General features: G+C 33.9%; 3 protein-coding genes across 4 annotated transcripts; all 3 read left to right on the forward strand.

Moving 5' to 3' along the window:
* Positions 1-6,931: 6,931 nt before the first annotated feature.
* Positions 6,932-9,883, forward strand: LOC122605107 (phosphatidylinositol 4-kinase gamma 7-like). Its single transcript, XM_043777991.1, has 2 exons — positions 6,932-7,120; positions 7,642-9,883. Exon 2 carries the CDS (start codon positions 7,852-7,854, stop codon positions 9,685-9,687), a length of 1,836 nt encoding a protein of 611 aa, XP_043633926.1. The 5' UTR covers positions 6,932-7,120; positions 7,642-7,851; the 3' UTR covers positions 9,688-9,883.
* Positions 9,884-12,827: 2,944 nt separating this feature from the next.
* LOC122597459 (putative pentatricopeptide repeat-containing protein At1g13630) lies at positions 12,828-17,695 on the forward strand. Of its 2 annotated transcripts, XM_043770051.1 has the most exons (5): positions 12,828-13,288; positions 13,761-15,711; positions 15,811-16,009; positions 17,097-17,157; positions 17,290-17,695. In XM_043770051.1, the coding sequence occupies exons 1-5, from the start codon at positions 12,895-12,897 to the stop codon at positions 17,328-17,330; spliced, it is 2,646 nt and encodes an 881-aa protein (XP_043625986.1). In that variant the 5' UTR covers positions 12,828-12,894; the 3' UTR covers positions 17,331-17,695. The 2 variants fall into 2 exon arrangements, with proteins under 2 accessions (XP_043625986.1, XP_043625992.1); XM_043770057.1 differs by lacking the exon at positions 17,097-17,157.
* A 1,946-nt stretch (positions 17,696-19,641) lies between these two features.
* LOC122584108 (DNA-directed RNA polymerase 1, mitochondrial-like) lies at positions 19,642-26,530 on the forward strand. The gene is made up of 18 exons (XM_043756406.1): positions 19,642-20,501; positions 20,901-21,116; positions 21,199-21,326; positions 21,413-21,479; positions 21,553-21,611; positions 22,466-22,583; positions 22,994-23,107; positions 23,219-23,350; positions 23,437-23,853; positions 23,979-24,029; positions 24,197-24,267; positions 24,636-24,720; positions 24,823-24,975; positions 25,090-25,164; positions 25,238-25,327; positions 25,413-25,575; positions 25,667-25,770; positions 25,869-26,530. Exons 1-18 carry the CDS (start codon positions 19,725-19,727, stop codon positions 25,977-25,979), a joined length of 2,931 nt encoding a protein of 976 aa, XP_043612341.1. The 5' UTR covers positions 19,642-19,724; the 3' UTR covers positions 25,980-26,530.
* The last annotated feature ends 59 nt before the right edge of the window (positions 26,531-26,589 follow it).

A 26,589-nucleotide genomic window follows, 5' to 3' on the forward strand; every position in this document is an offset into this window, starting at 1 on the left:
AAGAACATGCACCTTAAAAGAACATTTTCTTCTAATAATCACGTATTTTATAAGTAAAAGAAATTGTATAAAAAAATAACAAGTTTAATTATTAATTTAATTTTTTTTAAACTCGTTTTAATCATTATACAATAATAAATGCCAATCAGAGTAGCAGACTATATATTGTTTTAATCGAGTCAGTATCAACAAAAATTGCCATAATGATTAAAAAAAATCTACAAACATGTCACCCTTAAAGATTGAACCGCCCATGATCTAAATGCATCCACTAACCATGTTAACTTCATCAACATTATCATTTAGATGATTAAAAGTAAACTGGAGATTGATTAATCTTGTTTTGGAAGTATATATCATTTTTACAACCGGACCAAAAGTAAAAAAAAAAACTATAACTTACTCGTATAATGTAATGTGAATTCCGTAGAAAATTAATTAAGATTAAACAATTATCTATATGTATACTATATTATAAAGCAGATTCCCCTGTCTAAAATTTTAAGTTTCAACATTTACTTTCCCAAAATACCTCTTCTATCAATTCTATATTACTAAACATCTTTTCTCTCTCCTCAAATCTCAACCAATCATTTTTTTTTCTCCTCCATAAATCATTTACTCTTCCAATTCATTCAAAATCTTTTATCTCACAAACTGTACATCGATAAATTATAAAAATTATATGGGTGTTCTTAAAATTTCATGCTCTTTCATTAGAGATGTCATTCGATATACTTTCGACGAATTTTTAAATCTGAGAGCAGAACCCGTACGATTTAGGCCTTTGGCGATCACACTTTATGACCTATTATCCCACCATCTCACCGCCGCGGGTACTAAATCTCGTTACTCAGAAATTCAGAATTATTCTGATCGTATCTTTTTTATAACTAAGAAACATAAAAATTGACAGGATTCACGTGAGGGTGAATTTAACTCATTTAAGTGCATGTGTGGTCAATGGTCAAACTTTGAATACTAGTATATGATATAACTTTGAACATGAAGATGCACTTAATTAATTGCTCGATCTCAAGATCATAGATTGCCAAACCCAATAACCCATGTTTGCTAAACTGCATTTGATTTCAATTAGCCTGATAAAAATTAAGGATTAGCTAGTATCATAGGTATGTACGAGTTCTGCAACCTTGTCCAAGTCTATATATAATATAACAGGCCGGGCGACAGCCCTCAGGGGTTATTGTGGTGACCATTTTGACAACTTTTTTGGTTCACACTCAAGACATTAATTAATTAATTAATTAATTGTCTAGCTTTTAGAATGCAAAGTAATACGGGATCATAGCTAAATAATCCTATATATCAACATGTAATATACATGAACTACTTCTGATAGATCTGCATGCGTCCTAAAATTAAGATAATAACAACTATGTCATGTGAAAATGTTTTCAACTAATTTATGATTCTTTTGGATAAGAATGGGGACTAGAAACAACCATAATCTACTGCTGCTGCATGATCCCTTGATTATTACAGTACTATTTTATTCCTACTTGTGATTAATGTAATCCCCAGTGCTTAAACTAAATCATGATTATTATTGTAGTAATTTCAAAGTCATGTCCCTTTCATTATATTATATAATTAATAGAACTTAAAACTTAACTCTTGTTATCTTAAGACTGTTTTCTCATCACTTATTAATTAAAGATCTATATATTGACTAAACATTTTACTATTATTTTTAACGACTATGTCACTTTATGTATATATATATTTTTTATACAACGCTAAATGGTACTCGTCAGTGACCAAATAATAATAATGTTACACGACTTCCCAAAAGATATCAGGATCGATGTATCACGTACCTACAATAATGTTAGCTAGTCTCGCATGCATGCATTCCCCTTAATTAATCAACTTAGAACAAGTTATAGTTATAGAGCTAGATCGGTACTTAATTAGGTGATAATAATGTTTTGATCTACTAAGGATATATTCGTGTTAATCAACTTGATATTGGCCTATATATTATTGTTACACAATGTTTTGATCTACTAATTAAAAAGAATATCTTTGATACCATGAATCCATGATTATGATGAGACGTATATAATTAAGTACATTACAATTGTATATCCATCTATTGGGGCCATAGTTTCAACATGTTCCCAAACCATACGTATCTATAAAGAAACAACTGCGACGATAGCATATAAACGTTTGCAATGTGCATGGAATTAAATGTTAATGAGAATAAAAAACGGAACTTTCTCAAAATATTAACATTGCCAAACTTCGTTCAAAAGTGTACAACACAAACTATTGGATCGAATTGTTCTCAATTCATGTCTTTCCTTGGTGTCCTTCCTATAATTAAACGTCGATATCATCAATAATTACAAGCTAGTAACAACAATTTAGATTATATATATATGTGTATATACAAACTATAGTGTAAAGCAGGATGGATGACTTTAAATATATATATAAGGGATTAGTTCCCTCGAATGTAAGAAACTTTGAACGAATGTCTATAGTAGGAAATAACTAAAGTTGTGTGTATTGTATGAAAACAACTTTGAAATAATGTTTATTGTATGTAAGAATTTCGTTTCAACTAATTACAATCTGACAAGTGGCACCTGTATATGGTTGCCACGTATGTTTTCTTACATACAATAAACATTTTTTCAAGTTGCTTACATACAATACACATAACTTTAGTTTTTTCCTACTATAGACATTCGGTCAAAGATAGTTACATTTCAGGAAACTAATCCCTGTATATAAAGATCTAACTTACAAAAAGGTTAGAAAAGTTTGTTAGTTCATCATTCGCAACTTGTGATCCATGTGTTAGATATGATCTTTACTTGAAATAGTAAAAGGTTGAAAGATATTTTCACTTGTGAAGGAATTATGTGTATGAACATTATGCATGAAGTATATATGTATATTGTATATAATTGTATGTGAACGTACGGCGCCACGTATAATTTTGATGTAGTAGATTAATTATTTTATTAATGTATAATGTAACTAATTTAATTAAAATATACAACAGATAAATATGTTTAATTACTTTGTTTAATTAACCATATTTATGATATAGATACGAGTATAATGGAATATCATATTTGGTTAAACCAGAGTGGTCAAAATCATGTACTCGTAGTAAAAGTCACATAATACGAGTGGTGGGCACAAAACCTATGCAACACAAACATTTGGTGTTCTGCTATTGAGAGTTGACTTGGCCACGTCATTTTCAAATCTATCTATCAAACCATCTCTTTTCTGATCCAACGGCTGATTCTCCTTCTTCCAGACCCTTCTAACCAAATATCCAAGTAAAATTAAGCCGGACGATATAAACAATCGTAGATACAAATAAAATACTTTAAAACATTTTATTTAATATATATTAAACCTAGTATTATATTAGCGATTCGGGATCCATCATTAATATTGTTTTTTTAAAAAAATCTTTCTTTAGTATTTTAATCTTTAATCTTTAATAAATTTATACATAAATAATAGTAACCGTAGATCTTTATATAATATTTAGTTACCATAGTTAAGTATTTGTTTAATAAACATGTCAACATTACTTTTCTTTCTCTTCTTTTTAGATACTCATATTCTTGTTTTCCCTTAGAAAACACGAGCTTACGTCTAAGATAAAAGATAAAGCATATTACCAAACTAGAAAAAGAAACATAAATATCTATAATTTCGGTAAAAAGGTATAATAAAAGAGATACCAACAAATATATATTGTTTGATGCTTTAGTGAAAGTTAAAAGTATCTTAAATAGGTAAAAGGATTCATGTTTTTAAATATGAGTTCCTTTTTACTCAAACGCATCCTAATATTATTGGGTCATATTGCAATCGGTTAGAAGCTCCCCAATACCTTCGTTCTTTATTCGTTCATCACTCGTCCTTGTCCCTGTTGGAAATAAAACCAACAAACCTTAAAGCAAATCAAACTACAAAGAAAACCAAGAAGAAAAAGATTCCCGAAAACTAGTCTTGTTTATTAACCAAGTGATTTTCGGCTTACATTGTAATGAAGGGGGACATCCTAGGTTTCCTAATTCTATATAATTAAGTTACATAGTTTATGTTTGTCTAGGATATGGAAACTACCCGGTTTTAGCTTTAAATTTGGACTCCTATTACCTAAAAACCAGTTTACATAAAACCCATATCCTAATCTAAAACTAATCCTACATGTATTACAATTTAGCTAATAATATTTTACAATCTCCACCTTATTAGTAAAATTCCGTGTAGCTACAAGTGACTCCAATACCTCGCATCTTCGACAAACACGAGCCCTTGGACCCTGGAAAAAACCTTCCAGTCACACCCATCCCGTCTACACGTCTAGCTTCCCTTGATTGTTTCCCATAGATGCCTTTCTTCAAGTCTTGTCCCTTGTCTTTCCATCCACTTCCAATCAAGTCCAATGTAGTCTTTGTATCTTTGTGTTTATCCCTAGAAGTCTTCTCCTTGCGCACACCTTCTGTTTTTCCTACGTCACAAGCTGCTACATCAATACTTGTTTTCCCCGACCGTGTAAACGTCACCACTTGCTTTCCTCATCTATTCAAAACAAGTTGATTCCGACGACCTTGAGATGCCTTTTGCTCGACCCTACCACTTCTTGATCATGATTCAACCCATGGTCAACCTCGGGCAGCTCCACCTCAAGCTGAACACGTTTGTTACCGCGCACACTCTGAACTCTTGTATCATTCACATGTACACCAAACGCTAGTGCCTTACCATCCAATGTATACACATTGTTTTTCTCTAGAGTTCTTATTATCACAACCAAGAAACTCTTGATCACCTGTAACATGTCGTCTAGCATCCTCACAGTATCCTTGTAAATCGTATACCTTTAGAAAACCCTAAAAACGATTATACAAGCACCCCAATCACCTTCTTGTACTTTGCGGATCAAGTTAACAACTCCCCACAAACACCTTCAAGAAACCAAGAACTCTACAATCAATTAAAACCTTGAAAATCACCTTCAAGATGGATTATATACCAAATTCTCAAACCCATATTTTTGAAGCTTGAAGTTTCACCTATCAAATCCGTTTGAAGCTTGAACCTTGTCGTACTAAACCTTTGCAATAACAACCTTGATAAACCCAAGAATCTTGCAAAAACCCCCGACAAACATAAGCCTTCAAACCCTTGACAAAAATCTGCTTTAAACTAAAATTCACAGATTCTGGACAGCAACTTCGATAGCTTGTATCTCTCTCTTAGAACTTCCGATCGAAAATCCCTCCGGTCAGAATCTAGATCTATGGATCTTCAACCTCCAATTAAAAATTTATAGCGATCCAACGGTTAACGAAGTCGCAAAAGCGATTTTCCCGCAGCTGCGCAGAAACCGACGAACCAAAACAAGAGAATACAAATTGTAGGGATTGTCTACCTTTGAGTCGATCTAGCTTCAAGAAACCAACGTAACGAGGCTCTGATACCAGTTGTTGGATAAAAAAACCAACAAACCTTAAAGCAAATCAAACTACAAAGAAAACCAAGAAGAAAAAGATTCCCGAAAACTAGTCTTGTTTATTAACCAAGTGATTTTCGGCTTACATTGTAATGATTGGGGTTATCTCAAATCAGCCTCCCCCCTCCTCTATATATAGAGAAGGGGGACATCTTAGGTTTCCTAATTCTATATAATTAAGTTACCTAGTTTATGTTTGTCTAGGATATGAAAACTACCCGGTTTTAGCTTTAAACTTGGACTCCAAGTATTACCTAAAAATCAGTTTACATAAAACCCATATCCTAATCTAAAACTAATCCTACATGTATTACAATTTAGCTAATAATATTTTACAGTCCCAATGACATATCCACACCATTTGGGTTGAACTAGTCCTTCACTAGTCCGAGGATGACTAATCCTTTCAGGGATGAGTTATATATATATATAGTTGGGTACAAGACTAGTCTTTTGCATTGAGTATGTTTTGGGGACTTTAGTCATTAGAGTGCTTTTTGCCAATGTGGCACTCTGGTACTGAGAAGCCCCTTATAGTATAGAATATCTTGTCGACAAATATCGACTTACTTAATTTCGAATAATATAAAACATGGAAAATCTAATTTAATTTATTCACTTATGAGTATGTGCTCTCACTCGTAAAATACATGAAGATGAGCCTACTTGAATAGACTTTTGCCTACTAGTTTTACCGTGTTTAAATCTTGTCTCCATTGTTTACATTGTGTTAGGGTGTTCTATATATAGTCATTGTTAAAGCTTATATTATTTTTTCTATTAAAATACAATAAAATCATACACCATTATTCTATTAATCTTAATGGGAAAACCTCACAAGACTCAAGACTCGGCAACCATGTTCAGTAAAAAAAAAAGCTTTATGTCTTCACATTGATCCTCAAGCAATTATCCGTTTTAATGACGTTATAACAAAAATGTGTTGTATACGAATTATTTTTAAGAAAGTTATAATGACTGTTCTAAAAGTTGTCACTAACAACTTATTAAGTGTTTAAATAGTTACACATTATATATTAAGAACCATTTCTTAAATTACAAATTTTAATGTATCAAATTAATTTTTATTTACAGCCTAAGGCCTAACAAAAATTATTTTTTTTCTATAACTTATTTTGCATATTCAACTTTTTTTTTTCCTATGTAATTTTTTTAAAAATGAAATGAAACAAGCAACTTTTATTACAAAATTTAAACTTAACATTGAAAACCATGTCAATGCAATTTATTTATAGTAAAAGGCGACTTTAATAAGGTTTTTTACTCCTCGTAATCCGAAGTAAAAACAAGGAATTTTGTACCCCATTCACCATTCACGTATGACCGCCCTCCCCTCCCCTCTATATAGATATATAGATACACCTTGAGATATAGTAAGAGAAAACTGAGCTAAACCAAAGATATAACATTCTAGAGAGAGAACACACACACGCACTGTGTGACTCTACTTGATTAACAAGTAAAAAAGGGTTTTAATTACTATATATACAAATCTTTCACTAAACAGTAACAAAACCCTTTTTTTCATTCATGTTTTCTCTCTTCCTCATTTAAAAGTGATTATATTAGCCAGATCTGGTGAGTTTTTGTATATATTTTAATATATTTATTATCATTTTACTTCATTATAAATGTTCATGTTTATTATGGATCTCAAACCTTGTTACAAATTTATTTATGTTTGTATAAAGTAACCATTATCCTAAGTTTCTTTCACTGTTAATATGTTGACCTGTTTTAACATGTTATTGTTAATCTTCCATATTTTTTTTTTTGTAAACTTATGTTTTTCTATACTCAGTTACAGTTACTTTAAGTCTTGCTGATATTGCAACTTAATATATGTTTTTTTTTTACTCAGATGTACGGATTTTTAACTGCTAACCCAAAAAATGTTAACGTAAGATCTATTGTTATCATTTTATATTTACTTGATCAATATTTGTGGGTATATATAACTTAGTCTAGTTTATTAGATAATTTGCTTTTTTTATGCTAGAGGACAAAGTTTACCAGTTGGATTGGCATTATTAATATTTGGAATGATTAATTGATGTATGTTTTTTTTTTTGTGTGTGTGTGGATGTTATTGTGTACAGATTAAGGAAAAGTGGACTGATTAGATATATATACAGATATAAATATATATATAGATCAGATGGGTGGTGATCAAAATTAATTTCTTTGATGATTGTGTTTGAACCATACAATACAAAATCTTTGGAACCAGCTTTTGAGTTTGGCTCACTTTTGAAGTGTGAAAAGAGAAAGATTTGGTTGTCTTTCTTAGCCATTTCATTAGCCGGTGTATGTCTCGTAACATAGACAGCAGCCCGGTTCAAACGCAAATGGCTGCAGCGGTTTTTAAGAGTCCTGTTGGGAGGGAGTATCATGGGAATGAGAGGATGGAAGGGGTTAAAACAGGGAGAAGACGGGTTTTTGTTCAAACTGAAAGCGGGTGTGTTTTGGGAATGGATTTGGATCGAAATGATAATGCGCATATGGTTAAACGAAGGTTACAGATTGCTCTTAATGTTTCGACTGAAGAGAGTTCTTTGACATTTGGTGATATGGTGTTGAAGAATGATCTTAGTGCTATTCGTAACCATTCCCCTTTATTGTTGACACGAAACCTTATGCATAGAAGCTCTTCGACTCCTTGTTTGTCGCCTTCTGGGAGGGATATACAAAAGAGAGATCGTAGCGGGCCTATTGAGATCTTGGGGCATTCGAAAAGATTTTCAACAACAAAAGAGCTAGTTGACGAGATTGTGATGGCTTTGAAGGCAGGTGTTGACCCGATCCAAGTTCATGGTGGGCTTGGAGGTGCTTATTATTTTAGAAACAGTAGAGGAGAAAGTGTGGCAATTGTGAAACCGACTGATGAGGAGCCTTTTGCCCCTAATAACCCGAAAGGGTTTGTGGGTAAAACTCTTGGGCAACCAGGGTTAAAGAGATCGGTTCGTGTTGGTGAAACGGGCTTTCGTGAAGTGGCTGCTTACCTTCTTGATCATGACCATTTTGCTAATGTACCTTCTACTGCACTAGTCAAGATTACACACTCTATTTTTAATGTTAATGATGGTGTAAGTGGGAATAACAATAAGAAGAATAAAAGTTTTAGCAAGATTGCTTCATTTCAACAGTTTATCCCTCATGATTTTGATGCTAGTGACCATGGAACATCAAGTTTCCCGGTCTCTTCTGTTCATCGTATTGGTATATTAGATATAAGGATCTTTAACACTGATCGGCATGGCGGGAATCTGCTTGTCAAGAAGCTTAATAATGATGGCAAATTTGGTCAACAGTTTGAACTTGTTCCCATTGACCATGGCCTGTGCCTGCCAGAAAGCTTAGAGGATCCATATTTTGAGTGGATCCATTGGCCACAAGCTTCAATTCCATTTTCAGAAGATGAGCTTGAGTACATTAAAGCACTTGACCCGAGTCATGACTCAGAGATGCTAAGAGAGGAGCTTCCCATGATTCGTGAAGCCTGTCTACGTGTTCTGACCCTCTGCACTAATTTCCTTAAAGAAGCTGCTTGTTTTGGGCTGTGTCTAGCTGAGATTGGTGAGATGATGACCCGTGAGTTTAGGCGTGGTGAAGAGGAACCCAGTGAGCTCGAGGTTTTGTGCATAGAAGCAAGGCGGATTGTAGCTGAGAGGGAAAGAGAAATATTTGCGTTATCTCCTAAAAGAGAAATGCAGGAAGACGGTTTCCAGTTTCAAATCGACTGTGATGATTCTCAAAGTTCCCCAAACCCGATTTTTCCATTTCACTTTGGGATGGGGAGAAACCCGCTTTCTAAACTTGAAGAAGAAGAAGAAAACGAAGAGGAAGAAAGCGAAACAGAAGACATAGTGTATCCTACACTTGGAAATATACCTTCTGTGTCGAATATATCAATGTCACTCAAGAAAAACTTAAGTCTAGGCGACTCGTCTGCTGGGCACAGAAGTGCAGGCGAGCAGCTTCCGACAAGTGAAAGCTTTGTGAAGGTGGCAGACATGAACGACGAAGAATGGGGCTTGTTTTTAGAGAAGTTTCAGGATCTGTTGCACCCTGCTTTCGTGCAGCGTAAGTCCGGTGGCACTGGTCAGAGGCAGAGGCAGAGGCTGGGGACTTCTTGTCAGTTTTGAGAGGTTAGGTTAATCATGTTTACTGGTTGTATGAGTTTGACTTGGTATTTAGTGTTTAGCGTTTAGGCTCGATCTGGCTGTTTTTCTTTATTTGTTTCAGTCCTTTTGGCCGTGTTACATAAATAACTTGTAATGTATGCAAAAAGAAAGAAAAAAAAGTTTAGAGAATGAAAGTATTAGTTTAAGATTGTAAATATTTGAAACTTTTGTCTTGGTGCCTTTCTTTCTTAAACAATACTTGTGTTCCAAAAAGAATCGAACTCGTTTTTTAAGGTTGTTCTTTAGGTACAAAATTCTAAACAAAGACAACGACGATACCCAATTCTGCCAGAGACATGGTATGAGATAGATGCGATGTAATTAATCGTGTATCTACCTTTGGATGGATTACAAGTGTCTTAAGTAATGGGAAAAGAAGGAATATGATGAGATGAGATACATATAGATTCGGCAGGCAAATATATATAATGAAGCACATGGATGGTTTTGATTAAAACCATGAGTGTGTGCTTCAAGTGTAACGTGTTCTTCTTTATTTTAACCTAATATTCTTTAGTAGTCAGCTGTAAAGAGAAACCTAACAGAATTATTGTGGTCCTTAGTGATTTTACTTTGACTCCTAAAAGTGCAACAAACTAACTATAAATAATAGCTTCAAAGTTGGGTGTATGGATGTTTCATCCTTCTTTATGAATCAAACCAATATGTAGGTCATAGCGAATATCATCATAAAACAAATTAACAATATGCTACAATCGTATCTCATCATGCATAAGCTGCACTTAAAACAGTGGAAAGGTGGCCATATTTCTAAGAAAACTTCAACTTCTTTCTTTTGTTTTGACTTTAGGTCCAGTAACTTTTGACAAACATACATGAAGTAGTGAAAACTGTCACATAATAGTGTATCAACACTACAGATTCTAATGGAAACATACAATGACATGAAACGGCGCTTTTCAATTATAATGGGAAGCCGGCATTTTGCTTTCACTCTTGAGACAAACCAAGATCTTGAACTTATAAGGTGTCCATTGTTTTTAGTCTTGATTCGTTACGTAGATATAGGTAACTGAATGGGCTTCCTTTGACTGAGATTGATCATATTCTCGATTTTTAGAAACGCCTAAATCTTACAATCCTTCAGGAAGATGAATAATTGTGGTAAAGAACAATCACCTAGTCATTAGCAGGTTATTTTTTAATTAACAATTACATGCAACAAAATTCAATGTTTATAGTTTCTTATATCTCTGTAAGGTAAAATAAAAGCTGCCACTTTAAATTCTGGTAACTCTTTAACCAAAAACAAGGATTAAAGCAGATTACACTTTGATAAATATTAACAGCTTATATAAGGTCCATTGACCATATTGTATTCTAGCACATCAGCCGAACTATATGTACACTAGAATGTTCTTTCTTTTGATTTCTTATTCCGAATTGACCAATTTGTATTATTAATGTAGTTACGAGTTTTGAAATTATGTAATTAAACAATATAATTATTATACTCTATGTATATGTATTATCGTTGAAATAGTGACATATTTGTTGAAGAAAGGATTCCATTATACTCTATATATATGTATTATCGTTGAAATGGTGACATATTTGTTGAAGAAATGTTGTTAACAAGAAATGGGTTGGTGGATTGGTGATTATATACAGTCAAGTCTACGTTGGATATTGGATAAACATAAGTAATTTGGCTTGACCCCTCGAGTACATATTACCACATTTAAAGCCAAAAAACACATCATAATCATAATCATATATGTATGGTGTTGCTAAGTTGACCAAATGGTCATGGATTTTTGGGTCATTTGGAACTAAATCGTACAATTAACTAAAAGGATTTAAAATCTTCCTATTAGTTATATTGTTCCACAATATGTACATTCATTCATAAACTATTGAAATAGTAGATGATATGATCAAGTTATCATGTTTGAAATACTTGATGCATATTTTGTGAAAGAAGGTTTAGATATGTAAATTGATATATGTATCAGAAAATATGGGTTTATTGGGTGGCAGTCTAATCTTTAAATGCCATGCTTTTGTATTTTAGTGCAAGTGTGCAACTTGGTAGGGGTGGTCAGGTTACATTTCGCCATTTCCTAACAGGTGGGGCTTCACTTAAAATTCAAGTGAAAATGATATGAGGGACCGAATATGACATTAGCAAATAGTGTGGGGCATTATCTTGATTATATTATTTCATATCAGGTCATCTACTTCTGTCTAAATCCTGATATCATTGTCAATAATTCAATGCCATGACATCAAATAATACATCCCTTCATGATAGTTAAGGTCATGCTAGGCAAAAGTTACTTACGAGAGAAAATTGCTTAAACAATGTCATTGCAATTTTACTTTAAGTTTTAAGCATTCAAATAAGGTTACCTTTTTTTTTTTTTCCTTCTAACTTTTGTTAACAAAAATATTCACTTCTACAAGACTATAACCAGAAACTAAAATTTGACGAAATGTCCTTTGGCAGTGATACGTGTTTCATTATGTTCTTGATAAACAAAGACTCTTTTATGTCTTTTTTTTACACTTGCAAAGTTACATGATTTTGGTGTTTGAGCTAGTTTAAGATCAACTTGATTTAAGCTTTTAACGAGTTCAGCCCAAATAACTCACAAGTAGCTTGACTCGTTTAGATGCGACTCATCGATCATGGTTCAATAGTATATAATGGCTTGAGTTAACTCCAAAAAAATCATTTTTTTCCCTATATATTTTACTTTTTTGTTTTTATAGTAATATTATTTGGTCTCTAAAATATCATAAGCATCCTTTTGCTAACTTAGTAAAATCAATCCCCTGGATGTTTTGAGTTTGATTTCCAAATTTATTATTATTATTATTATTTTCTTTCACTTTGCTTGAACCACCATGATTTAATATTCAAGATTAACTCATTAAGGATTGATTTATCAACCTTTGCTATTTTAAATAGGCCCAACATAAATGAAGCCCAATCAAATTATTTGACCCAACAGTAATGCCCAAGAAATACAAGTATTTGACTTTCGTAGTTGAGTTTAGGATTTTCAAAAATAAAAAAATAGTTTAGTTTAGACACAAAAAGCTTAAACCCTCTTAAAAACCCCAATTCACACCAAATAAAATTAATGCAATTCAGTAATGCAATTCACCAAATAAAATCACACCAATCAATCAATAAAATTAATGCTCAATCGCAGCATTATCAGACACCGATTTCGATCATTTCTTCACCATCCATTCACACAATTAAACCCTAAAAAACCCCTAATTTTAACAAACCCCACATCATTAATTTCATCCCAACCCCTTCCTTTAGAAGATCCCGCAATCGTTTCTCCAAAGATCCCACCTTTTTTTGAAAAAGATTTGACCCATTTGGGTTTGAGTTGTAGTCGGGCCGATGAAGTTATCGGGTATTTGAGAACGAGTGACCCGGATTCTGCTGTCGAGTTGTTGAAGAATGAGTATGGGTTTCGGCATTCGAAAGCTTGTTACTTTGTTGTTGCTCATGTTTTGGCTGGTCAACGACGGTTGAAGTTGTTGCGGTCGATTTTTCTGCAAATGCTTCAGGAAGAAGGTAGCTTTATGATGTTGTATATATATACATATATATAGAAATTTAGGAAGAGCTTGCAAGTTAAGAGAAGTTGCTTTTAGAGTGAAGTACTTAACTTGGTATTATACATTGGTCATTGTACTAATTATCGGGCCAACTCATCATGAATTATAGTAAAAGTTCTATGCTTTTGTGTTTTTGACGTCATAAATTAGCAATGTGCTTTCTCAGATGTTCCATGTTTGTCGTTATACAATTGAAAAATGATGATAAATGGAAAGTTATACTAAGTTTAATGACTATATTGGTACAGAAGTTTTTTCATATTCTTTCTAATTTATGACATTAGCGCTAAATAATAGTTAAGCCTCGTTGGTTATGTCATCTGTTTAGCCGTTATTGAATAACTTGTCAAAATCTTGTCTTTAATATATAGCATGAACACTTGTTATATGGTATCCTTATACATGTATGTATGTATCTACTGTGATAGGCTCTGGCTCTGGGCCATCTCTTTGCGAGTTTCTGTCCATGAATTTCAAGGGTTGGGAGGCGAATGAAATCGTTTGGGACATGCTGGCATTTGGTTACTCTAGATCTGAGATGGTTTACGATGCCCTTTTTGTTATAGCAAAGATGAAAGATTTAAATTTTCAACCTTCGATATTAACGTACAACAGCTTATTATACAATTTAAGGCACTCTGGTATTATGTGGGATGTGTACAATGATATCAAGGAAAGTGGAATCCATGAAAGCAAACAAACAAATTCCATTCTAATCGATGGTTTGTGTAAGCAGTCTATGATCCAAGAAGCAGTTACCCGTCTTCATGGAACTGATCAGGTTGCGTCATTTAATACCATCATGTCGAGTTTCTCTAAAATGGGATTTGTAGATATTGCTCAATCCATTTTCTGTTTGATGTTGAAATTTGGAGTACATCCCGATGCATATAGCTATAATATTCTTATTAATGGTTTGTGTTTAGCGGGTTCTATTGAAGATGCATTGAAGTTAACATTTGACATGGACAAACATGGAATCAAGCCTGATACAGTAACATACAACACAATCTCTAAAGGTTTTCGTGTACTTGGTATGATTAATGGGGCATTAGATTCAATTCAGAAGATGCTTATAAAAGGCTTGAATCCTGATAGTATCACATATACGTTACTGATATGTGGGAATTGCCAGGCTGGCAAAGTGGATGAAAGCCTCCGTTTGCGGGACGAGATGATTTCTCGTGGGTATCAGTTAAATTATATCTCCTATAGTGTTTTGGTTAGCAGTTTATGCACGAGTGAGCGTGTAGACGAAGCTTTATTATTGCTTTATGAGATGGAAATAGTTGGTTTAAAATCTGATGATGTTGTTTATTCTATCATCATTCATGGTCTCTGCAAACAAGGCAACATACAAAAGGCAATTCAACTATACACGGAATTGTGCAGCAAGAAAATCTTTCCGATTATTTTTACTCACCGAGCGATTTTGTTGGGTCTTTGTGAGAACCAAACACTATCGGAGGCAAGGACGTATTTTGATATGCTAACTAGCAGTGATGAGAGTCCAGATATTGTTCTTTACAATATTATGATCAACAAGTATGCAAAACTCGGGATGACATTTGAAAGTGTAGAGTTATTTAATCAGATCAAAGATAAAGGGATCGATCCAACGGTTGTCACATTTAATTCTTTAATATACGGGTTCTACAAAGCTAGACAACTAACCGAGGCCAAGAGGTCATTTGATAACATTAGGGATCATGGATTAGCTCCTACCGTTATAACATACACTACTCTTATGAATTTCTTATGTGAAGAGGGAAAGATAAAATCAATGTTTGCGTTGAAGGAGGAAATGGAAGCTAGTGGTATAGAACCAACACATGTCACATATACTGTAATTATAAAGGGTCTTTGTAAGCAATGGAATCTTCAAAAAGCAATGCTAGAACTTGATAGCATGTTTTCAAAGGGTTTGTATCCTGATGTAGTTTTATACAATATCCTCATTCAACGTTTCTGCAAAGCACGTAAATTTACACAAGTGTTTGAATTACATGATGAAATGGTATCGCGTGATTTGAAGCCTGATGCAGTTACATATAATATTCTTATTAATGGTTTATGTGTATATGGTGATGTACAGGATGCTGATAAGCTGTATTTATATCTGCGGGAGCATAATTTTGTATTAAAGAAAACTGCTTATACAATACTTATAAAAGCACATTGTGTAAAGGGTGATGCAACTCGAGCAATGGCCGTGTTTTCTGATATGGTCACGATGGGATTCCAAGTAACAATCAGAGACTACAGTGCTTTTATTAATAGATTGTGCAAAAGATCTTTAACAAACGAAGCAAAGGTTTTTTTCAGTATGATGCTTTTTGATGGCATTCTTCCTGACCGTGATATTTATACAGTGATGATGTATGCTTTGCGACTTGTGGGTGATGTACATACTATACATGAGTTACTCCCTAATATGGTCAAATGTGGCTTATTGGATGCTTATTGAATCTAATTTAGGAAAGATCTTGCTTATAAAGGGTTACTGCCCTTGGTGATTTATTGGCAAAAATACCAATCAAGCTGGCAAATGGACGAAGGTTTATATGGACTGCTAATGTACAAGGGGTTTGCTAATGAACAGAAGTGGTCAAGGAGGTGCCATGGTAGTTCAGGACTTCAGGCGACTCTACATATTGGTGAAGTCATTGAGCATGAGGTTAGTTATCCCATACGTTTATCTTTACCGTATTTGGCATTGTGTTCGAAATGATTATCTGATATGGATTAGTCAGAATCAGAATAGCGTTTTGATTTGCTTGAATAATCAGCTGCTTTGAGCGTTTGATAAGTTCGGATTATTAAGGACTTACATGTAAAATGACCCAATTATATTGATGTCAGAATCACTTTTTCTTTATACCCAAAATAGTAGAAACTGATTATCAGTGCAAATATTAGATAATCACTTGCAAGGGACATCCAAGGCCTTATGTATCAGTAATTTTTTTAATAATTAGGCAATAGTTATGGAGAAATTTAATTAGAAGGCTACATCAAAGGAGAGCTCTGATGTTGTTCAGAAGTTAACAGATGTAGACACTGAGCAAAGTTAAAAAAGTTAACTTAAAAAAAGAAAAGTTGCAGCAAGCAGGCACATGGTGAAGCAACAATACTGACTGTAGTGACTGAAATATAAATGAGCAGAAACAAAATTATTATTATTATTATAAAAATATCAGAAATGGAGTTTTTGTTTTATCCAAAAATAACAGAAGGAAATCCATAACTTTTTCTCTAAAGTTGTATTAGGTCCTTTTAATGGCTATTGTTATCGAAGTATAAATAATACTTAATATCAAAATAACTTTTATTCATAAAACAAAGGTTTATAGGTGAACAATTTTATCATATAAAGTGTACTATATAGCTTGCTGCATCATATATAATTAGCAAATTGAAATAGTTAAGCAACAACATTATTATATGTATTCATATAAGTGTGTACTATATAGCAAATAAGTATCAAAAGATTTAAGACAGAAATCACACAACACTATTATTTCCATATTCAGGATCCATATGTATAGTAACACACAGCTTAACTTGTCTCACAAAATACCTATATAAACTAGTGTTACCTCATCAGGTGCATGAGTTGAGTGATACACTTATGTGATACACCTGATCAATAATGATCATATGCTTTGTAGTCATTAAACTTCTATGTTCATTTTATAGATCTCTAGTATTATATTTTTCTACTAGAGCAACATCAAAATCTAAATTGAAAATTAAAATCATAGGAGAGAAGAAAAGAGGAAAGATGGAAATCACTGAACCCTAGGAATATAGACACCGAAAGCGGTATGTTATATCCAACTTTTGTTTTTTTCTTTTTTGCCTATTTAAACTTTTTAAGTTTGTATATCTTTCATACATACTGATCAAATTGGTTTTGCTGGTCTTTTTTTTTTTTTTTTTTTTTTTTTTTTGCAGAACAAACAAACAACTGTTTTGAGAATGATGGAAATCAATGACCTGTGGGGTATGATGTCTTCTTCCAAATGAGTTAACCCTTACAACTTCACCAAAAGAAGTTTTGCCAGTATTGAGATTTTGTTGAAAAGATGACGGGGTGAAGATAGAAGAATGTTGCCAATGTTGCCAGAAAATTCTTTGTATCATTCTCCCAGTAGAAGGAGAAGAGACAGAGCCAAAGAAATGTTGATTTAGATAGTATGATACTTAAGAGATGTATAGTTTCAAAAGAACAAGAAAGAGATGTGTAGTAGTGTGATACTTAAAGAGATGTATAGTTTGAAAAGAACAAGAAAGAGATGTGTAGTACTGATTACTGAACTATGATTATCTAATTGGTGAAAAATGTATATTTCGAAGTATATATTATGTGCGTTAGCTGTTGGTGGTTGTTACTGCTGCTGTTAAGGGTTGTCGAAAGAATACACCATGAGCAAATGCAGTTATGCATCATTCGTATTGTGAATATGAAGAATCCTTTCTTTAAAAAGAAAGGATATGGTGAAGAATTAAAAGCTATGCAAAGTAGAAGGGTTCTTCGGTTCTAATCTTCTATGTATGTGATCATCATTACCTGGTTTATCCTTGAAATTGCAATGTGGTCACACCACACCTCCTAGCGCACTCGAGTTGTCAGAGAAAGAAACACAAACCTAAACGGGTGTGGAACAAAGCATGTGCTATGCTTGTCTAATAACAACCTTTAGATGTTGGTAGGGGAGTCGACTAAAACTAAGACTATCTTAAATGTGCCATTAGGAGATCAGCCTTTAAATGTCCCTTATCATTGGAGATTAGTAATCTTCATCTGATGTTTAGAGAGACATTTTTACAGAAATGCATAAATTTATCTTAATTCACACAAGGAGTGGGCCAATGTTAAAAATGAATTTTTATTTAAATATTACTCGTATGATTCTATCTTTCTACAACTATTTATTCTTAACAAGTCAATAATGACATACCAAAGTTACCCTTCTACAATTGTCTATGCTTAAACATAAATCCGTTTCAAACAAAAAACACTATTATATTTCTACATTACCACCACCATAAAACCGCGACCACCATACCACAATCTACGACGCTGCTACCACCACCCCCATCTACTCTGTCACATTACGCTGATAAATGGAGAGACACCATGTTATATTAAACTTGTATAACTTTTATAAAATCACACTACATTCATAATTTATAATGAACCATACCATATCTACTGTCAAAGTGTTGTTGATAAAAAAAATGACATACCCAAAGCCATGGTTTTAATAACTGGCTCGACCGACAAGATTGTTCGAACTAAGACCAAGTGGGTCATTGGTTTTTTGTACCCGTTTCAAACCAATGAAATGTTTTTACACACATGTTCTTTTTCTATAAATTAAGTAATTAAAATAAAATGAATCCAGATGGAGTGGAACTGATGACATACAAAATAAGGAGTTAAGTGCCACCGGCTTTTTTTTGTCTATTTTTGTTGATAATATATCGCTAATTTAACACATGAAGTCATCAAACTTATAAAAATTTAAAAGTATAAAATAAAGTGTCTGATTATTCTTGTCAAGTCCAACATGTTCACATGATTGGCTCAATGTTTCAATTGATTAGCTGGCTGCCTAAGGCATCCATATGTTAAGGGCCTCAAGTATGGGTAATTTCAGTTTTAGTCTTATGTCTACCTTTTGGGCTAGAAGTTAAAAGACTTATTTTAAGAAATGGAATATAAAATTTTTAAACCTCTCATTTATAAGCGTTTTTATTTATTTTCCGATCCCAATATCTGATAACAGAGAAGATTATTTGTCACGGACTTCAAATAAAGGCCCCAGATATTAGTGTCGTCTAAAACAACCAAAAAGGTTAAGCCGGTTTTGCATATTCAATTATAATTCGATGTTTAGTCTGGTTCTAAAATATTACCTAAACATGCTTCAAAACTATTATATACTGTATGATGTGTTAAATTATGTGCTTTGTATATGATATCCAAGGGGTTTAATCATTTAATCATATGTACTTTAGTCTTTAGGGTGTTCAGTGCTATATTATACGGAGTAGTATTATACGACGACTTTGAAGTTTGAAGTATGGCTACGGCTAAAAACAAGTAATGTAAAGTCTATACCTTAAAAATATTTTTTTACCGAAAAAATTTACATGAAATTATAGGTGCTTTTAATAAAAGGTAAAAAAAAAAAGATTTAATGAATAAAATATCTTTTGGTGCAAGCATAGACCAAAATCCAAAATTAAGACTAAGGGTTTAAGGCGGCTTATTCTTCACAAAACCCTAATCCTGATTCTGTACATCTATAATTCACTGATCATATAACTGAATCGTCTTTGTTGTATTCTTTCAAAATTTCAATAAATCTCTCCACTTTAGCATGTGGAGAAACATATGTAACAAAGCTTCTTTCAAGAAGCTTAAAGCATTATCTAATTTTAAAGAAACGAAAATTCTTACAAAAATTAGACCTTTTGAGAATTACCCATATCAAGATTCATCATTTAGAGAAAAGGGTATATGTCAAAATTTGATTTTGCGTATTGGCTATGATTGTGGAAATTCAAGGGTTTCATCCGGTTTTCGGAATGGGTGGTGTAAGGGTTATGCTAGTAGTTCAGCTGCTGCAGCTGAAGAGACTGTGTCTACTGAAGAAGAAGATAGTGATGAGATTCGCCAAATGGTGGATAGTTTGAATAAAGAGATTAAGTCAGTTGAAAGGAAATCGAGGTCGAATGGTTTGGATCATAGGAAACAGTTGAAAATGGTTAATGGGATTGGTCAAGGGAAGTACATTGCGCTTAGGAGACGACAGGTTAAGATAGAAACGGAAGCGTGGGAGAACGCTGCGAAAGAGTATCAGGAGTTATTAGTGGATATGTGTGAGCAGAAACTGGCTCCGAATTTGCCTTATGTGAAATCGTTGTTTCTTGGTTGGTTTGAGCCGTTGAAGAATGTGATTGCGGCTGAGCAGGATTTGTGTAAGGAAGGGAAAAATAGAGGGGCTTATGCTCCACAGTTTGATCAGCTGCCTGCTGATATGATGACGATTATTACGATGCATAAGTTGATGAGTTTGTTGATGACTGGTGGTGGTCAGGGTGGTGCTAGAGTGGTTCAGGCTGCTTTACATATCGGTGAAGCCGTTGAGCATGAGGTTAGTCATGTTCATACTTTTTTGTTTAATTCGTTATAGCTAGTTTGGCATTGCATCAGGAAATAGTGTTTGGGTGTGTTTAGTTTAATTTGCGATATTTAAGTAATCAGCTGTCGAAGTGTTCTAATTTTGGTCATCTAAGCATTTAGAAGTAAAATGACCCCTGAATAATTAGATTATTATCAGAATAAGTTTTGTTGCAGCTACTTCTAATATAATCAAAATTTATTATTTGACCCCTAGATTGATATTTGATAAGAATCAGTTTCGTTCTACTGAAATTCTTGAACTGATGATCTTTCAAAACACACTAATCGTCAACTTTAAAAGAAAACACAACAATTATCAATTTTAAAAGAAAACACAAGGACTTAAGTATCAATATATTCTGACAATCAGGCAAGAATACATAGATTCATGGAGAAATCTAAGCGAAAAGCTTCTTTAAACGAGAGCCCCGATGATGATTCTGAAGCTGCTAATAGTGAGCAACAGATGCAGAAATTGAGGAAAAAGGTGAATGTTTTAGTCAAAAAGAAAAAGTTGCAGCAAGTAAGGCATATCGTGAAACAACAAGATGATATGAAGCCATGGGGACAAGATGCACAAGTTAAGGTTTGTAAAGCAAAAGCGTGACCTTTTTCAACAAAAAATCACATTATCATGATTTAAAGATAGTTAATTTCTGTTTTTCCAGGTTGGTTCTCGTTTAATCCAGTTGTTAATGGAAACTGCTTATATACAACCTCCTGTTGACCAATATGAAGATTGTCCACCTGATATACGGCCTGCATTTGTGCATACTCTCAAAACTGTGGAAACCCCGTAAGTATGGCCTCGTTTATGCTTAGTGACATAACTGTGATAATTCTAATTTCCTTTTGTTGATCATCAGTCTTGTGTAATTACAGGAGAGGCAGCAGAAGATATGGAGTTATCGAGTGTGATCCACTAGTTAGAAAAGGTCTTGAGAAAAGTGTAAGTAATAAACTTCCATATTTATATATTTGTTTACTTATTTCTTATTTTCTAATTTGTATCTTAAAATCAGGCTATGCACATGGTGATTCCATATATGCCGATGCTAATTCCGCCTGTTAATTGGACTGGGTATGCATTTCGGGTTTAATTTTATCGCAAAGTTTGTTTTTCGATAAACTTGGATGGGTTTTCTTTCCTTCCTATAGTTTTGTTTACTTTGGTTTCTCATTGTGCATTAGTAAGAAACAAAGATTTAAGTATTTGGAACCATGTTCATTTATGTTTTTCCAAATTTAGAAGGTGCTTGGATGCACATTGTGAAAGAGATTATGTGATATTGAATAATCAGAATAAGATGATCATCTGTAACAAAACAGGGTGTAGAAGCTAACAAAAATTGTTTATTGAAGGTCTGTATTATGAGGTTATGACTAAGTGAATACATAGAGTAATGTTTACATATTATAGAGTATGCCTGGTCAAATAAGAAAAGAGAGACAACCTGTAAAATGAGAGTAAGAGTCTCTCACATTTTTGGTTAATACAAGGGGTAAATAGGTACTTTCTAGTTATATATTATTCTTAGCTAAGCAGTTTAATTTAGGTTAAAAGAAGTAGTAGATAGGTTAAACAAGTTTATCCTTAGTTAAGCAGTTATATTGAAGTCTTGAAGCAAGTGTGCAACTCAGTCAATCAGGAGTGAAATCTTGTATATTCAGGTTAGTTCGAAATGCACATCCAAACACCCTAATATTTTGTGATTTAGGGTATTAAATGATGATATTCTGATCAACAATTTAATCTGTCTAAAGAAAAGTGTGGTAGGTTATCCCATGAAATCAGTTTCTAGAACTTATTTAACTTTATAATATTTAAGGTTTATATTTCTTGTATCATGACTATTGTAATCAAGTTGATGGCTGTCATAGAATAGTTAACTTTTGTGAGTTGTGACTTTTAGTTGATTTTTTATTTTGGGGCAGCTATAATAGAGGAGGCTACTTGTTTCTACCCTCTTATATAATGCGCACACATGGAGCAAAACAACAACGTGATGTAGTTAAGCAGACTCCAAAGAGGCAATTGGATCCTGTTTTTGGGGTACGCAAGCTTTCTATATTATTTTTTAGTTTACAAAATGGGCAGGTTAGGTAATGGGTCAAAATGGCAAGGTTCTAATATGCTATTTTCCCAGACGTCGAATATGATTATAGAATATAATCATAGTAATACTCTGAATAAAATCTTTTAGGAGGTTCATTTATTAGAAGTTACAATTACACTTTGGGTTCCTTTGACCTAATTTTGAGTTCAGCTAAGCTTCTTGCTTATCCCTTCTTAACGTGTTGTTAATAATCACTCAAATTGACCATTAAAATATGAGGGTCAAGTTTGCCACACCTAATCACAATTTTGTATCCAACAAGAAAAGATATTGCAATGACTGTTAAGATTATCTTTTCTCTTTCTTTCTATACTTCCAGTTTTTCATACTGAGTTTTTTTATTCAGGCGCTTAATACACTCGGTGCTACAAAATGGAGGGTGAACAGAAAAGTCCTTGGCGTTGTAGACAGAATTTGGGCTAGTGGAGGGCGTCTAGCCGACTTGGTTGACCGTGATGATGTGAGTTATATCTTAAAGTGCAATTTAAGGAATAAGGAGTGAATGTCTATATTTTTCTCAACTTGTTTTATGTTACTAGTTTGCTTTATGAGTAGTATTTTAAATACACAGGTTCCTCTACCTGAAGAACCGGATACAGATGATGAAACCGAAATTAAAAAATGGAAATGGAAAGTTAAAACTGCTAGAAAGGAAAACAGGGAGCGGCATTCACAGCGATGTGATATTGAACTCAAACTTGCTGTAAGTGTTCACTTCTATTTTCTGTATGAAGAAAATATTTCAAATACTTTACATTCTAATACTTCATTACTTCTATATAATACCAGGTTGCTAGAAAAGTGAAAGATGAGGAAGGATTTTACTACCCCCACAATCTTGATTTTCGTGGTCGTGCATACCCTATGCACCCCTATTTAAATCATTTAGGGTCTGATTTATGTCGAGGTATTCTTGAGTTTGCTGAGGGCCGGCCACTTGGGGAGTCCGGATTAAGATGGCTGAAGATACATTTAGCAAATGTATATGGTGGTGGTGTAGATAAGTTATCTTATGAGGGTCGAGTGGCGTTCACCCAGAAACACTTGGATGATATTTTTGATTCTTCAGATCGACCTCTTGAAGGTAAACGATGGTGGTTGCGGGCAGAGGATCCATTTCAATGCTTGGCCACATGCATGAACCTTGCTGAAGCATTAAGAAGTTCCTCTCCCGAGACTACCATATCCCATACACCTATCCATCAGGTAATAGTTTAAGCTACTTATAATAATTTTTATATCTTACAAAAGGATATCTAGAAATCGGGCCCTGTAATATATATTTCAAATTTAATAAGTCGGAGGTATATTTTTTTAAAACAATTATGTAGGATGGTTCGTGCAATGGATTACAACACTATGCTGCACTTGGAAGGGACAAGGTAGTCTTCACTCACGTTTACATTTCCTCTAGTCCACTCCAAGATAGTAAATTGATAATAGTTTAAAAAAATATTACCTATATATATACACTTTGTTAGTGTTTATTGGCTTTTTTGCTGATAAGTAATTTACTATGCATTTATTAAATGTTCTCGCACATATTTAGTTGGGAGCAGCTGCTGTCAATCTGGTTGAGGGAGAAAAGCCAGCCGATGTCTACTCTGGGATTGCTGCCAGGTTTATTCAATTAAAATGTTGTACATTTACATTAGCTGAAGTTTAGAATTATTTTTGAGAGTGAAAAAGCAGATTGTTATCTGTCATTCAGTTGAACGACAATACAATATATGTAGAAAATACTGAAATATGAACCTAAATATACAATCTAACATTACATGGATCAATGAGGGGTCAAACACATGTCTATACAATGTGAAGTGTGTGGCATGGGTTGCTGATATGATACCAGCTGTATGTACACTATATCAGAAAGTAATGGAATGTATGCCACTTTAAGTCCAACCATGTTATGTCTCATGATTAACAGATTAAATATCTTTAACTCTGAAAGTTGATGTTAATATTTAAAATCTTGCTGCAATCAGAGTGATTGAGATTATGCGGAGAGATGCAGAGGGAGATCCCACAACTGACCCAAATGCTAAGCATGCACGCTTGCTAGTAGACCAGGTAGTTCTTTTTTTCATTTTTTAATACAGTTATCAATTAAAATGTGCGTTTGATGGTAATACATATTTTGTAACATGTTATTTTAATGACGGCCATGCTTAGGTTGACAGGAAGTTGGTTAAGCAAACAGTGATGACCTCAGTGTATGGTGTCACATATATTGGTGCTCGTGACCAAATCAAGAGGAGATTAAAGGAACGTTGTGCCATCGAAGATGATGGAGAGTTGTTTGCTGCTTCTTGTTATGCTGCAAAAGTAAGTCAATATGGACACAATCCATTATATTCTTCTAGGTACATGACCTATAACATAACGGAAATACCACGGGATAACTTCAGTCTATATTTAATCATACTCATGGTTTTGTAGACCACGCTAACTGCTTTGGGGGAGATGTTTGAAGCTGCACGAAGTATTATGAGCTGGCTTGGTGATTGTGCAAAGGTATATCTTAGCCAAAGTTCATGTTGTGTTTTATTATCTTTTTCATCTACGGAGTCTAATATATGTTCTACAGGTTATAGCTATGAAAAACAATCCTGTACAATGGACTACTCCTCTTGGACTTCCTGTTGTTCAGCCCTACCGTAAATTAGGAAGGCACCTTGTGAGTTTCTCAAAGTCAAAACTTTCATGATTTGGCTTTCTAGGGATTATAATTTTGACCAAGGTTTCCATTCTTTGAAATGCAGATTAAGACATCTCTTCAAGTTTTGACACTGCAAAGAGAAACTGATAAGGTCATGGTTAAGCGTCAAAGAACGGCTTTTCCTCCTAATTTTGTGCATTCACTTGATGGGTCCCATATGATGATGACGGCCCTTGCCTGTAAAGAGGCTGGCTTAAGTTTTGCAGGTTGACTAGTGTTTGTCTTTTGCTGCACATTACATATCTATCAAAAATATGGCTCCTTAAGTCCTTATGCTATATAAATATCTTGTTGCAGGCGTGCACGATTCATTTTGGACACATGCGTGTGATGTTGATGAGATGAACAAGATTCTTAGAGAAAAATTTGTTGAACTTTATGAGGCACCAATTTTAGAAAATGTAAGTGCGTAGGTTTAATTACCTAGCTCTATTGCTGTCCCATTTTGTTATTTGCATATATTCGTTTAGCATGTTGTAAGGATTTGGTTTTGTCACAGCTGTTGGAGAGCTTCCAAAAGTCATTCCCAAAGTTGGAATTTCCTCCATTGCCAGAGAGAGGAGATTTTGACCTTAAGGAGGTTTTAAAGTCCCCATATTTCTTCAATTGAGACTAGCCACATTCTTCATGGCTGCCTCCATTTGTTGTTATGATCGGCTTTGCGGTAGCTAGTAGAGTGGCAGCCGACACTCTCAGAATCACAGTTTCGTGCCCTTTTGGGTCTGCCTTCTCAACACGCACCTCTGTAAATTTGGTGACATCTTGTGCGTTTTAAGCATATCAAATGAAGGAACTACTCGAGGTTATGCTCCTAACAACCCAATACAATCGACTTGAATTCTAGCGAAGAGCAAGTCCAAGTCATTAGTGCATTGAAGCTTGTAGTTGTAACTAATTTATACACAATTTCTATTTATTTGGGACTCTAGTTTTAGTTTTTTTTGGTCTTAGTCCCATTGTTCATCTAGTGGTATGAGCCAATAAGGAGATAGGAGGTTATAGTATTTCCAAGGGTAGATCCTTCCTGAGCAATACCGTTATAGTTGACTTTTCGAGTGTAGTTTGCTCTTGGAGGAGCTAGCATTCTTTAACTATAGGAAAGAAACTTTTGTATCAGTCGCCCTGTCGGCATTTTGCTTAATTCATGATCCATTACATGCATTCTTGTGTGCAGTTGTACAGTTGTGGTGTTGATACTATTGTTTCTGGTGTACATATCA

Source organism: Erigeron canadensis, chromosome 1, assembly GCF_010389155.1.
Source record: "Erigeron canadensis isolate Cc75 chromosome 1, C_canadensis_v1, whole genome shotgun sequence".
Lineage (NCBI taxonomy): Eukaryota > Viridiplantae > Streptophyta > Magnoliopsida > Asterales > Asteraceae > Erigeron > Erigeron canadensis.

Excerpts from the sequence above, each read along its gene's own strand:
- LOC122605107 (XM_043777991.1), top strand. The coding sequence starts at position 7,852 with ATGTCTCGTAACATAGACAGCAGCCCGGTTCAAACGCAAATGGCTGCA.
- LOC122597459 (XM_043770051.1), top strand. The coding sequence starts at position 12,895 with ATGCTCAATCGCAGCATTATCAGACACCGATTTCGATCATTTCTTCAC. Across the intron at positions 13,289-13,760 it reads GCAAATGCTTCAGGAAGAAG|GCTCTGGCTCTGGGCCATCT; the intron begins GTAGCTTTATGA and ends CTACTGTGATAG. Across the intron at positions 17,158-17,289 it reads GAATATAGACACCGAAAGCG|AACAAACAAACAACTGTTTT; the intron begins GTATGTTATATC and ends TTTTTTTTGCAG.
- LOC122584108 (XM_043756406.1), top strand. The coding sequence starts at position 19,725 with ATGTGGAGAAACATATGTAACAAAGCTTCTTTCAAGAAGCTTAAAGCA. Across the intron at positions 23,351-23,436 it reads ATATTGAACTCAAACTTGCT|GTTGCTAGAAAAGTGAAAGA; the intron begins GTAAGTGTTCAC and ends ATATAATACCAG. Across the intron at positions 24,721-24,822 it reads CACGCTTGCTAGTAGACCAG|GTTGACAGGAAGTTGGTTAA; the intron begins GTAGTTCTTTTT and ends GGCCATGCTTAG.